Genomic DNA, 12,587 nt, shown 5'->3' on the forward strand with positions numbered 1-12,587 from the left:
TCATTAGAAGGATCAGGTTGGTACAGCATGCAGCTGAGAACCATCTTGAATTTTAATTTGACGTGTAGCGTGCGTATTTGCGGCGAAAGACTCGTATATACTTCTGGCTTTAAGAATACCTATGAGCAACAACTATAGTAAAAACAGTAGAAATCTGAATTATCAGCCAGAGCTGTTCTGTATCTTATATTCTTCTCAGTACTCTGTGCCCATGTAAAACACCATTCGACTGTGAAAGTTGAGACGTTTTCCAGCAGACCAAAATCAGATGCTTGATGCTCTCTCTGATTTTAGATTAGATGTTTTGTACCATAGCTCTTTTTGGGCAGGAAGGCATTTTATATTCGGTATGTGTTTCCTTGATTGATAAAAGAAAGTCATTAAAAATTAATTTGGAAATGGCAGCATTACATGCCGTTGTAACCTGACCCGGGGTCTTTGGAACATGTTATGTCAAACCGAAAACCACGTTTGTTTGTTTATTTTCTTTTCATTCGTACAGTACCCTACCAAATTTAAGCCGCTCGTAATTTTCACTCATGAGCGATGCGCCACAATGTTATTGCTTCAAAATATGTTGTACAACGATAAAATATCATCAATTCAGAAAACGAGTGCATGTAATAGGAATACAAATCATAGCTATAAATCTATCTTTATTTTGTGCGTACATAAGGATAATATTCGTAATCGACAGTTTTCACAAAAATGGCGATGCATAAAATGGGACAGTACTGTACATTTTGTCAGCTAAACTACAGATGCATACGTGTGTATGTGTGGACACAAATGAGTGTGTAGAAATTTGCAAGGAAAAACAAAAGGTAAACAAATAACCATATCGGCGAAAATCGTATGTAACCATAAAAGACACTAAAATAACAATCAACCGTAGAGTATTTTTGACTGTTTTCTTTTTTTCTCCGTTTTTCTTGTAGAAAATTCCAAGTCCGACGTGCAGATCGAAGCTTGCCGTTTAGGAAAGTGCGGTGGGAATACTCATCGTTATTCGCATGAATTTCCCACAGAAGCAGAACGGTAACACTAGGCACACTGACAACTTGCCTCGTCGATTGCGGAAAAGCTCTGTTATCGTTTAACGTACACCAAATATTTAGGTAAAAGGAGGTATTCTCGAATTTGGTAGCTAATAGCGCAAAACTGTACGAGCTAGAGTACTGACACGCATTAGTCGAGGTGAAGCGATGAGGAAATGATTCATGATTCCTCAAACGTCGATCCGCACGGAAGTGAAACTATCATCCGACCGGTCCCTTCAATAATTCAACCATCACCGATCACGTGGTGGTTTCTACGCGAGAAAACGGACCAACACCGGGAGCAGCAGGAACAGCTCGGATATACCGGCTGCCTGGAAGCGATTTACAATACAGCACAGCTTTATCTACACGAAACGCTGGATCATCTCGCTCTAGTGCTACTAGCCTACAGCATACTATGTATCGTACTTTACCGGGTGCTGTTTCACCGTGCGGCCGGTTCAGGATACCGCCGATGGTTGGTGCGGCGAAGCCATCTGCCGCCTTGCAATCGTGCCCTGCTCGTAACTGCACATCCCGATGACGAAGTGATGTTCTTCGGCCCAACGATACTGGAGCTACGGCGCCGGCAGTGTCGTGTGTTTGTCCTCTGCCTTTCTGAAGGGAATCACGACCGGAAAGGAGCTGTCCGACGCCAGGAGCTGTGGGATGCATGCGAAAGTCTGGGTGTGCGACCCGAAGACATAACGTTGGTGAACGCAACACATCTTCAAGACGATCCGACAGCCGAATGGAAAACGGTTACGATCGCCAACCAGCTGCTCCGTCAGCTTGAGTCGCTCGATGCGGAATTGTTGATCACGTTCGACAAAGACGGTGTCAGCGGGCATCCTAATCATTGTGCAATTTACTACGCGACGGCTTCACTGTGTCTTTCCGGGATGATACCGAGCAGTAAGTTTGTTGCTGCGATGATCGAGTTATCGGTTTGATACTAACCTCTCTTATCTCGTTCGCAGATTGTAAAGTATTAACGTTAGAAACGGTGAACCTGTGCCGAAAGTATTTGTCAATATTTGATCTTCCGGTTACATTGCTGCTGTCTACCAATTGGTAAGTACTTCGGGCATATTTGTTACATTTGCCAAAACCATCACCTTTTACTCTGTCAGGATTATTCATTACATCACACGATACAGAAGCGATATTGAATGATAATATTGTCAATTGAGTTCTGTTGATAACTGTACAACTTTGTAGGATACAACTTTAATATATTTTACTTGTGGTTAGGATAACGGTTGGAGCTAGACTGTACTTCCTAACAATGTACAATGATTAGTTAGATATTTTCCTAACATGCCTACACTGTAGCTTGGTTCACAGATTCACAACACCCCCTCTCAATCGGCAACTCCGATTTCTGCTCGAAGACGTTGGAAACGGATGTTACCAACATCCAACGCTTTTGTTAATATGCCAGCTTGTTGTTCAGTGGTCCTTATTTGTTCTATTTTTATGGTCCCGGTATCAAATTCGTATTTAATAAAATGGTGATTAATATCCAAATGCTTGATTCGTTTCGATTCGGCATTCTTAGCTAGCCCAATACAGCCACGGATATCTTCATAAATAATATCAGGATCTGACTGCAACTAGCAATTCAAATCTTCCATTAAACCAACCAACCAGATTCCTTCGGATACAGCAGCACTCAACGCTACATATTCTGCTTCACTTGACGACATAGAAACTGTAGTCTGTTTTCGGCTTACCCAAGAAACTGTTGAACCGTATACTTTAAATAAGAAACCTGTTACTGACATGCGATCTTCAGCATCAGATGCCCTGTCGGCGTCAACAAATCCTACAAGTGACCTTGCATCTTGATTTTGGTTTTCATAATGGAGTCCCATTGCAGATGTTCCTTTCAAGTATCTTATATAATGCGTCTCAGTGCTTGCCAGTGCTCCTCCGTTCGTGAATGCTGGAATCTTCCCATGTAGGCAATAGGGTAGCACAGGTCAGGTCGCACACATAACATCTGATACATTAAACTGCCTAATGACTCCCGGTAAGGTTGCGTTGTACACCTTCCTTCACGTTTCAATTGAAGTCCTTTTGCCATTGAATTTTTCGTGGGATTGCATCAGCAAGTTTACGCTTAAATTTTTCGATTGTTCGGATATTCCTTCCGATTACCAACAGGTCGTCAACGTACAGTGCTAAATACATCTCGTCATTTTCAATAGTAGACACATACAAACAGTAGTCCCTGTTCGATCGACGAAAACCTAGCTTCAGCAACGTCAAACTGAACCGTTCGTTCCAGCATCGTGGGGCTTGTTTCAGACCATACAGTGTCTTCTGAAGCTTGCAAACGATCCCTAGTCTCGCTTCCACCTTTTCCTTTTCCAGACTTGGCTTCCTTCCGTACCACAGTTCAGCAGGCGTAACCTTTTTTTGATATTACAGAAGTTGGGCATCGATTCATTATAAATACAGCCGCCAGCACTGCCTCACTCCACCACGACTTAGGGGCATTCGATCCTAATAACGTGTTACGCACCTTCTCGATGAGGGTCCTGTTAAACCCCTCCGCAACCCCATTCTGTTGAGGCGAGTAAGCTATTGTTGGCTCCACCTAAATACCCTCTGCTTTATAGAATTTCTTCTGGTTGTTCGAACAATACTCGCGTCCCTGATCCACAGTGAGCTTCGAAATTTTCGTACCACATGCCGCAGTCGTCATTTCACAATATTCATAACATTTTTCAAAAACTTCCGATTTCTTTCGGAGGAAATACACCACAGCAAAATGGGACTGATCGTCAATGAACGGAACAAAATAACGGTAGTCTTCACACGACGCTGGGTCGATAGGTCCTCAAACATCGGATTGAATATGCTCCAACAATCGGGTTGCTCTGTTTCTCGCACTATTGAATGGTTCACGACAGAGCTTACCCAGAACACACAAGTCACAAAACTTGAGCTTCTCCGGCTTGAATTTCACACCGAGAGCTAAGTTCCCACGCACCAGAGTATTCATGATACCTTCACTAATGTGTCCAAGACGACGATGCAGCCATCTCTAAAGTATAGAGATTTCCTTGCTGATTCGCTGTCGCAATCGTTGCGCCATTCAATTTGAAAGTTGCTTCCTTACTTTTGAAGCAAACTTCCACACCAGCCTTAGTAAGCTTCTTTAGCGACATGAGATTTTCTTTTAGCGTTGGAATAAACAGGACATCTTTTGCAATCATCGGTATGCCTCGATTACTGAATCCACTGATGACACCTACTTCTTTGGCCACTATAGATTCTCCATTTTTCGCTACGTTTATACACCTTGAATGCAACCGATTTGGGCACGTTATCAACGTTGGCGTTTGTCTTCTTCCAACAGTCCTTCTTCATATGACCGTACTTACCACAACAATGACATTTCCCCTAGAATTTAGACATTTTTCTTGCGGTGGTCACTAGGCTTTTCTTCACTACTATTTTGTCGATCGCTCAGTAAACGGGTTTTCATCAGCTCATATGTTAGTTTTCTTTCCGGAAGATTTTTCAAAACAGTCGTGAATGGATCGTAAGACTCCGGAAGAGTCAAACTTAAGGCCGAACAAACATCGCTTTCTTCCAGTTTTGAACCGGCCATTCGAAGCTGCCGAATCAGGTCCTCAAACTGTAGAAGGTGAGAGCGCAACGATGTCCCTTCCTTCAGATGAAGACGAGCGATCTGTTTTCTAATCACCATTTGCTTTCCTGCTGATTTTTTCGCAAAAGTATCTTCAAGAGTTTTCCACATTTCTTTTGCCGTGGTGGCCTCTCTAATGCAACCGAGATATTCATCTGAGATCAGACTCACCAGTAAGGATTTTGCCTTGGCATCCATTTCCTTAAACTTGGACATTTCACCGGCCTCCGCCGGAACATTCGTATCCACAGCATCCCACAATTTCGAAGCTTCAAGATAACACTGGACGCGGAATTTCCAAGTATCGAAACCAGTCCCGGCAAACTGGGGGATAGCGTATACGACTACTTCTTTGTGTCCTGGACCCATAACCTGCAGAAGTTCATAGGATACAACTTTAATATATTTTACTTGTGGTTAGGATAACGGTTGGAGCTAGACTGAACTTCGTAACCATGTACAATGGTTACTTAGATATTTTCCTAACATGCCGATTGCTACACTCGTAACACCCCAACTGCTAGATTCACAACAATAACTCAAACATCAGGAAAACAAATTTCAATAATATCTTAAGAAGTCTGTTGCGTTCAAACCAACCCAGCTGATTGTTGAAAATCTGTTCAATAGAGCAACCCTAATCAGCCGTATATGTTGCGATTGAGCTTGTGGCAAGTAGTATTATGTTCAAATTTGACTGAATCCAGTGTAGAATGTTGTTACTCTAGAATCTGAGTATTCTTTCAATATTGTTCATAAAGTAGCTCAAAGTTAAACATCGCACTAAAAATAACTTATGTTTAGTGTGGTGATTCAGAAAGGTTTATTACGGAAAAGTTGTGTTGGTGGAGACAGTTTAACCGACGATGGCAGCATCAATTTCAATGCAAGTCACATCAGTACCGTCGGCAGCAGTCAGACCGACCTGAACCTGCACAGTAATACCGACCAGTGGCAATTCCATGGAATAGTTCAGCTCATAGTCGAACGATTCTCCAGCCGCAATCGGACAGGAAGCACCCGAAATGCCAACGGCGCATGCATCACGCAGATCCTCTGGAATCTCAAATCCAACATCCAGTCCAAGCAGACGAGCGGTCAGATGGGCCTCAAGGGTGGGGGTAGCGACCGGGGATACGATGCCAATGCCACGGGCAACCAATCCAGCGCCGGACACGACCGTACAAGGAAGCGACGTACATCCCTCAATGTTGAGCGACGCCGGAGTCGGGATACCGTTGCCGCCTGAAGTTGTCCGAAGTATAAGAATTAGATGGTTCGGTAAAGGTTATCGTACAAAGGAAAAAAAACATCGAATTATTGGCTGCGTTACTTACATGGTCGGAACGGAGTCTGTCCGAAGACGACGGCCGGCAGGAGGGCAGCAATGAGCAGAAACTTGTACATGGTTTGTAATACTCGGAAAACGTCAACGATCTGACTACGTTTCCCCAAATCGGCGACGGCCCTTAAATACCAAGCCATCGAAGGTCGCTTCCAAACGTTGGGCCCGATCGCGTACTTGCAATCGTGCAATGCAATAGATTAGCCAAAATTTCTTATCCTCGTATCACAGTTTCTTATCTTGAGAGACCTGTGCCGAAAGTATTTGTCAACATTTAATCTTCCGGTTACATTGCTACTGTCTACCAGTTGGTACGTACCTCGGCAGATTTGTTACATTTACTAAAACCATCACCTTTCGCTACATTTGGTCTGTCAGGATTATTCATTACAAAATAACAAGAGGGATATTGAATGATAATATTGTTAATTGAGTGCTGTTGATATCTCAAACATCAGGAAAGTTTTTTCAATATGTCTTATGAAGTCTGTGGCGTTCAAACAGTACCATAGTCTACTAAGTTGATTGTTGAAAAGCTTTTAAATAGAGCAACTCTAATAAGCCATGTATGCTACGATTAAGTTTGAGTTTGACTGAATCCAATGTAGATAAAAAGTTTTTGGTCTAGATTCTGAATTCTTTCAATGTTGCTCATAAAGCTTGGTAGCTCAAAGTTAAACATCGCACTAAAAATAACTTATGTTTAGTGTGGTGATTCAGAAAGGTTTATTACGGAAAAGTTGTGTTGGTGGAGAAAGTTTAACCCACGATGGCAGCATCAATTTCAATGCAAGTCACATCAGTGCCGTCGGCAGCGGTCAGACCGACCTCAACCTGCACAGTAATACCGACCAGTGGCAATTCCATGGAATAGTTCAGCTCATAGTCGAACGATTCTCCAGCCGCAATCGGACAGGAAGCACCCGAAATGCCAACGGCGCATGCATCACGCAGATCCTCTGGAATCTCAAATCCAACATCCAGTCCAAGCAGACGAGCGGTCAGATGGGCCTCAAGGGTGGGGGTAGCGACCGGGGATACGATGCCAATGCCACGGGCAACCAATCCACCGCCGGACACGACCGTGCAAGGAAGCGCCGTGCATCCCTCAACGTTGACCGATGCCGGAGTCGGGGCACCGTTGGCGCCTAAAGTTGTCCGAAGCATAAGAATTAGACGGTTCGGTAAAGGTTACCGAATTATTGGCTGCGTTACTTACATGGTCGGAACGGAGTCTGTCCGAAGACGACGGCCGGCAGAAGGGCAGCAATGAGCAGGAACTTGTACATGGTTTGTAATACTCGGAAAACGTCAAGGATCTGACTACGTTAACCCAAATCGGCGACGGCCCTTAAATACCAAGCCATCGAAGGTCGCTTCCATACGTGCAAATCGCTTAACTGCAATTTTGCAATGCAATAGATTAGCCAAAAATGTCTTTTTCTCGTATCACAGTTTCTTATCTTCAGATTGAATGTTGTGGTACTCTTTGCATTACCAATCGGGGAAGTATTTTTTTGTTTTTAAAAAGAAACAAAAAGGGTCAAAACGATGGACTGGGAATATAAGATAATGTCGTTTACGACATATGGTTAATTAATCGCCAAGTTCAAAGGGTCATGTAGCGGAATTTGTGTAATAACTATTACGCAAGAAAGATATATCTTTTTTTTACTTATTATTTTCTGTGTTCTTTGTAAAAAGAGAAACACCAATAGAACTTAGACAATCCCTACTATGAGATTTAACTAGATTTATCACAAAGGAGTCGTGCATCATCCCTTAACTAAATTTCGTTACTTTTTTAAGAGATGCTGCTGTAGTTTGAACAGCTCGTAGTAATTAATATCAGCTTAGTCCCACCATTATCTATCTTCTATCTATCTATATCCTCGTGTCGCGGTGTTATTGTGCAAACTCCTCCTAAACAGCTGTACCGATTTGTATGAAATTTTCGCTGTAGATTCAGCAGGTAGGAGAATAGGTTTGTAAGTACTTTTTGTTTCGCTAGGTGACCTCTGGCCAATATTATGGGGTCTTTTCTGCTTTTCCTACGCGGATTTTGACAGTTACTAGCATATCAAGTAGACATAGCAAGGTTTGCATCTCGAATACTGTTGAACACTACTGAAACAAAAAAGTTCTAACGAATAAATCAATCAAAGTAGGTCCACATGACGATTTATTTGTGTAATTTTATTCATTAACGCGTAAAGTGAGTGATAAGTAAGTAAAAAGCAAGATAAATGTGTGGATAATTAAAAAATGCTATTTAGTGATTTGCGGCTCGGTGGTACATATGGAATAGGCGCCTTTCACGAAAGCACCTGGTATTAAATCCCAATCGTCAAGGAAAACCAGAAATGCCTCCTGAAGTGCCAGAAAAATGAAGAAGAAAAAATGGTTTTGATTGGGAATTTCATTTCGATCAAGAATGGTAATAATTTAAGAATTTTCAATTGATCAACGATTTTTTCTAATTGCTACACGGATTGAACAACATGTTTGCTAGAAAGCTTTAATTACAAAACGCATTTGAGGCGCATAGCTGGGTTCGCGGGGTAAGCTAGTAAAATATGTATAATATATATGTTTGTTTATATAAAAATTGTAACGCAATCTAATCTAATTGTACGCATCTTTAATATTGATGCTTTTTTATCGCATTTTTTTATGAAGCGCCTTTGCGCCAAACCTCTTCCTAAACCATTTCCTTTCGGTTCTGTTCCCAGTACGGTATCTTGACCGCTCTGTAGTAAATCACTTAGTGGATAAGATTACAAAAAAAAACCCCTACGTCAAGGAAGAGAGGGATTACTTACATGGTACAATGGCGTCACTCGTCGGTCACAATTAATTTCCAATCTATCGATTCCCCTTGTTTTGGAACCATTGTTTACTTGACAAAACATTTGGCGGAATGTTTTCTTTGGACCAATCCGATCATTATTCGCTCCGGGGGGTCAGCAGAGAAACATTAAACCGCTTTTTTTTTTGGAAGGATCAAACATGATTATACTGTTACATTTTGCGATAAGATACCAGAAGTAATGGCAGGAGAATGAAGCCAAAAGTTGTTAACCCGTACGAAGTTGAATTGATGTAATATTTGCGAGGGACGAAATGAAAAAGAATTGACATACCATTCGTGTTAGAGAGATAAGAGAAGTGGTTTATCGTTTAATGGTTACGTAACGGGGTGTATGTTTAATTGACAACACTGAAACGGACACATTTGGCATGGACGTGACGAGTATTCACTCTGAACTTCGTAGGACATTTGAAGGAAAATCTTTCTTTGGTTTTAGTTTTTTTTCGGTATCCACCAGTCAATCTGAATCTCTATGGCCTTATCGCAGTTTTAAACTCTTGATCTTCATCATTCGATGTCATTCTAATAGGTTGATTAATGCACTAAAATTGTTTACCATAACGATTCTCATAATTAATGAATTCTTGTGCAAGAATTCTACAAAGATGTTCAACGGATGAAAAATAATTAAATTTAACTTCTACTATTTATAGCTTTAACGTACGACACGTACGTTTTAGGATGATGATAAATTAACCCACTATATGGGCATCAATTTCGATACACGTAATTAAGCTACCATCAGCAGCAGTTAGACCGACCTCAACCTGCGCAGTAATTCCGGTCAGTGGCAGCGTCATAGAATAGTTAAGTGTGTAATCAAATTCCTGCCCAGCGTTAAGTGGGCACGAGCTACCAGTTATGCCAACGGCACAGGCATCGGCCAGATCGTCCGGGATTCTGAATCCGACGTCCAATCCCAACCAACGCACAGTGATGTGAGCCTTCGCTGTCGGGGTGTCTACCGTGGTACGGATACCGGTCCCGTGTGCAATCAAAGGAATACCGGAAACGACCCTGCAAGGAAGCGCTGTACAACCTTCAATATTAACGGAACTTGGAATGGGACCTCCTCCGCGACCTATGATGAAGACAGAAAAGAAGGACATAGATGGAATATTTTACTACAAATATCCAGACAATATTAACTTAAGATTCGCGAAATCCCTTCCTCCTCTTCTCCGTCTCTCGCGGGATGTTGCAGGATACATACACGAACGGAACGGAGTTTTGCCGAAGACGATAGCCGGCAGAATGGTGACAATCAGTAGAAACTTGAACATGTTCGATTGGGAAGCTTGCGAACTACTACTGCAAACTACTGAACTATCCCACTCCACGGGGATGTTGCTTAAGTAGTTACATTCTGTATCATTTGCCATCGCACTTTCGTACGCAATTCTTTACTATATTTCCCCCATCTCCCGACACACGTCAGTTATAGATAAAATTCGCACGTTTTACGCCATTAGATAACTTACTTGTGCGATAGTCTTCCAGAAGCACTTTTGCCGTTAAGCCTCCCTCTTAGCGCTTGGCAAATGTTTACATTATCTTTCCCCGTTTACCGCAGATACTTGGTCTTTGTTTGTCCCGTCGGAATTCTTATCGAATTGTTAATAATTATTTAATGGTTCGCTTGTGGCGTTTTATTTTTGCACCCTGCTGCAGGAGCAAATTTTAATTTTCGATTATGCGTTATCGTTTTTAACAGCTATCAGCTAATCGCCATTTATCGGAAGCCCTTTTGTGGGGAGGAGGGGGGTAGGGGGGTATTTATGCGCCCCAAAAATCTTTCGGTCAAGGACCACCAGAGGGCCATGCAGTGCATTTGATAAGGGGAATACAGCATACGACCTTTTTGTGGCATTTGTATTATGTTATTAGGATTTTAGATGGTTTTTAAAGATGTTGTGATTCCGTTTGAGTTATACACTTTGTTTATTGTTATATTCATTTTTCTTTCCTTGCAGGGTAATTCTTAGCTGGAGGGCTCGTCGTGCTGTCCAGAATGCGATGCGTTTACACAACTCCCAAATGGTGTGGTTTCGCAAGCTGTACATAGTTTTCTCCCGCTACATGGTGATCAATTCGTTGCGCGAAATCAACAAATCCGACGTAGAGTTTGAAATACTGGACACCTAAGCAAACGACGTCCGCCACAAAAAACGCTCGTCGGTGGTTCGGATCTGTTAGTCAAGTGTGTGCACCCAAAGCTTCCACGCTTCTTCCGCCAGCGGGACCACCGTCTTTATAGCGAAACGAACACACTAGATGGATAGTGAGTGAGTGAAGGAAGAACAAACAAAGAATAAGGACGTTCCTAGTTGCAAATGATGATAAATGATAAGTACGATGCGCTTTCGCTAGTCTTCGTTTTTATGTTCTTACCCCGTAAGTAGTTGAATGCCCAAGTAGTGTCCGATCGGAGGATGCGGATAGGTAAATGATTTGGACAACAGCAGTCCATTGCGGCATTTTAATCGAATTATTTGTTGAACTCTGTTGCATTGAATTCAAAATTCTTGAATATTATGTGAGTTGCTATGGAAAAATATAAGTAGAAATTTATGCTGATTTAGCACTGTATAGAAAGAAAACGCCACCCGGTCCAATTACATATGCTAATTAGTTATGTAAAATTCGTTACTGAAAAACAAACACTTTTGCTTTTAGGTTTTGTAACACTTCTTGGAATTTATGAGCTTTTGGATAATAAATCTAACTGGTAATTTCTATACTAGGCTTCCTTTCAATACAAGAAGTAGTGAGGTAAAGGATCAATTTAGTTGTGATTATTTCAGTATGGAAAAAAATCCAAAATATTTCTAATAATCAGATAGAACAATGTGGATCTGTTTTTTGTCTTTGAGCTTTTCACTAATTCGCTTAAAATTTTCATTCATAATGCAATTTTTTGTATGTTTCCAATGTATGACAGACAGTTTCCCAATATAGGAAAGGAACTTTTGATCGAACCTGAAACGAAAATTATATAAAGAAACTGAACTCAAAGATATGTTAAGAACATAACTTTGTATACCCATGAAATGTTTTATGGTCGCGAGGAGAAAACAAATAAATATGATATGTTCTTATATATTTCGGTACAGCAAATGATATTGCAGATATGCAGCATGCGAACAATCTGCACATTATTCATGACCGTTAAATTACATTTCATTTCAAATTAATCACGTGGCTTGCGAATGTATTTTTTCAAGAATTGAATGCTTAACCATAAACGTCTATGAAGGGTATGTCAAGAATTTAAAATCAACTATGACAGTAAACTGACATACGTACAAGTTGAAGGAGAGGTTTGTACAGCACATTTATCAAAGCTTCATGTTATTTTTCAACTGCTTTACAGAATGTACGTTATTTGATTTGTATCGTACATTATACTGCAATGTAATATTAAATAAATAGTATACCTAATTATAGATAAAAGAATGACCAAAGAGCTTACGAGTTTTAAGTCCATAACATATAATTTTGGACAAATCATCGGTTCATGATTGAAATCAAATTATTAACCCGTAGAAAAAGCTAATTATGGCAATATGTACTTTTGCAAAAATATTAAAGATTTTCATGCAAAATCAATTCCTGCACAAAGCGCCCTTTATGTCAAATATTTGATATTATTTTTTTGTAATCTTT

The 12,587-nt window shown here is 41.0% G+C and overlaps 4 protein-coding genes across 6 annotated transcripts in view; 1 reads left to right on the forward strand and 3 right to left on the reverse strand.

The window, feature by feature from the left end:
• The first annotated feature begins 658 nt into the window (after window positions 1-658).
• LOC125761236 (N-acetylglucosaminyl-phosphatidylinositol de-N-acetylase) overlaps window positions 659-12,587 on the forward strand; it is an 86,761-nt gene continuing 74,832 nt past the window's right edge. The window contains exons 1-4 of one of the 3 annotated variants that reach the window (XM_049422174.1): window positions 659-824; window positions 939-1,955; window positions 2,021-2,114; window positions 10,895-11,657. In XM_049422174.1, the coding sequence (XP_049278131.1) occupies window positions 1,214-1,955; window positions 2,021-2,114; window positions 10,895-11,066 (1,008 nt within the window). In that variant the 5' untranslated portion in view covers window positions 659-824; window positions 939-1,213 and the 3' untranslated portion in view covers window positions 11,067-11,657. Of the gene's footprint in view, window positions 854-938; window positions 1,956-2,020; window positions 2,115-10,894; window positions 11,658-12,587 lie in introns of those variants that run through there. The other 2 variants (XR_007418088.1, XM_049422173.1) reach the window with 2 other exon arrangements.
• On the reverse strand, window positions 5,476-6,251 carry LOC125761244 (NPC intracellular cholesterol transporter 2 homolog a-like). The gene is made up of 2 exons (XM_049422191.1): window positions 6,042-6,251; window positions 5,476-5,949 (listed from the first exon to the last, which is right to left on the reverse strand). Exons 1-2 carry the CDS (start codon window positions 6,187-6,189, stop codon window positions 5,561-5,563), a joined length of 537 nt encoding a protein of 178 aa, XP_049278148.1. The 5' UTR covers window positions 6,190-6,251; the 3' UTR covers window positions 5,476-5,560.
• On the reverse strand, window positions 6,724-7,396 carry LOC125761245 (NPC intracellular cholesterol transporter 2 homolog a-like). The gene is made up of 2 exons (XM_049422192.1): window positions 7,269-7,396; window positions 6,724-7,197 (listed from the first exon to the last, which is right to left on the reverse strand). Exons 1-2 carry the CDS (start codon window positions 7,336-7,338, stop codon window positions 6,809-6,811), a joined length of 459 nt encoding a protein of 152 aa, XP_049278149.1. The 5' UTR covers window positions 7,339-7,396; the 3' UTR covers window positions 6,724-6,808.
• On the reverse strand, window positions 9,195-10,268 carry LOC125761246 (uncharacterized). Its single transcript, XM_049422193.1, has 2 exons — window positions 10,135-10,268; window positions 9,195-10,002 (listed from the first exon to the last, which is right to left on the reverse strand). The coding sequence occupies exons 1-2, from the start codon at window positions 10,202-10,204 to the stop codon at window positions 9,614-9,616; spliced, it is 459 nt and encodes a 152-aa protein (XP_049278150.1). The 5' UTR covers window positions 10,205-10,268; the 3' UTR covers window positions 9,195-9,613.

The sequence above is a fragment of the Anopheles funestus genome, chromosome 2RL (genome assembly GCF_943734845.2).
Source record: "Anopheles funestus chromosome 2RL, idAnoFuneDA-416_04, whole genome shotgun sequence".
Lineage (NCBI taxonomy): Eukaryota > Metazoa > Arthropoda > Insecta > Diptera > Culicidae > Anopheles > Anopheles funestus.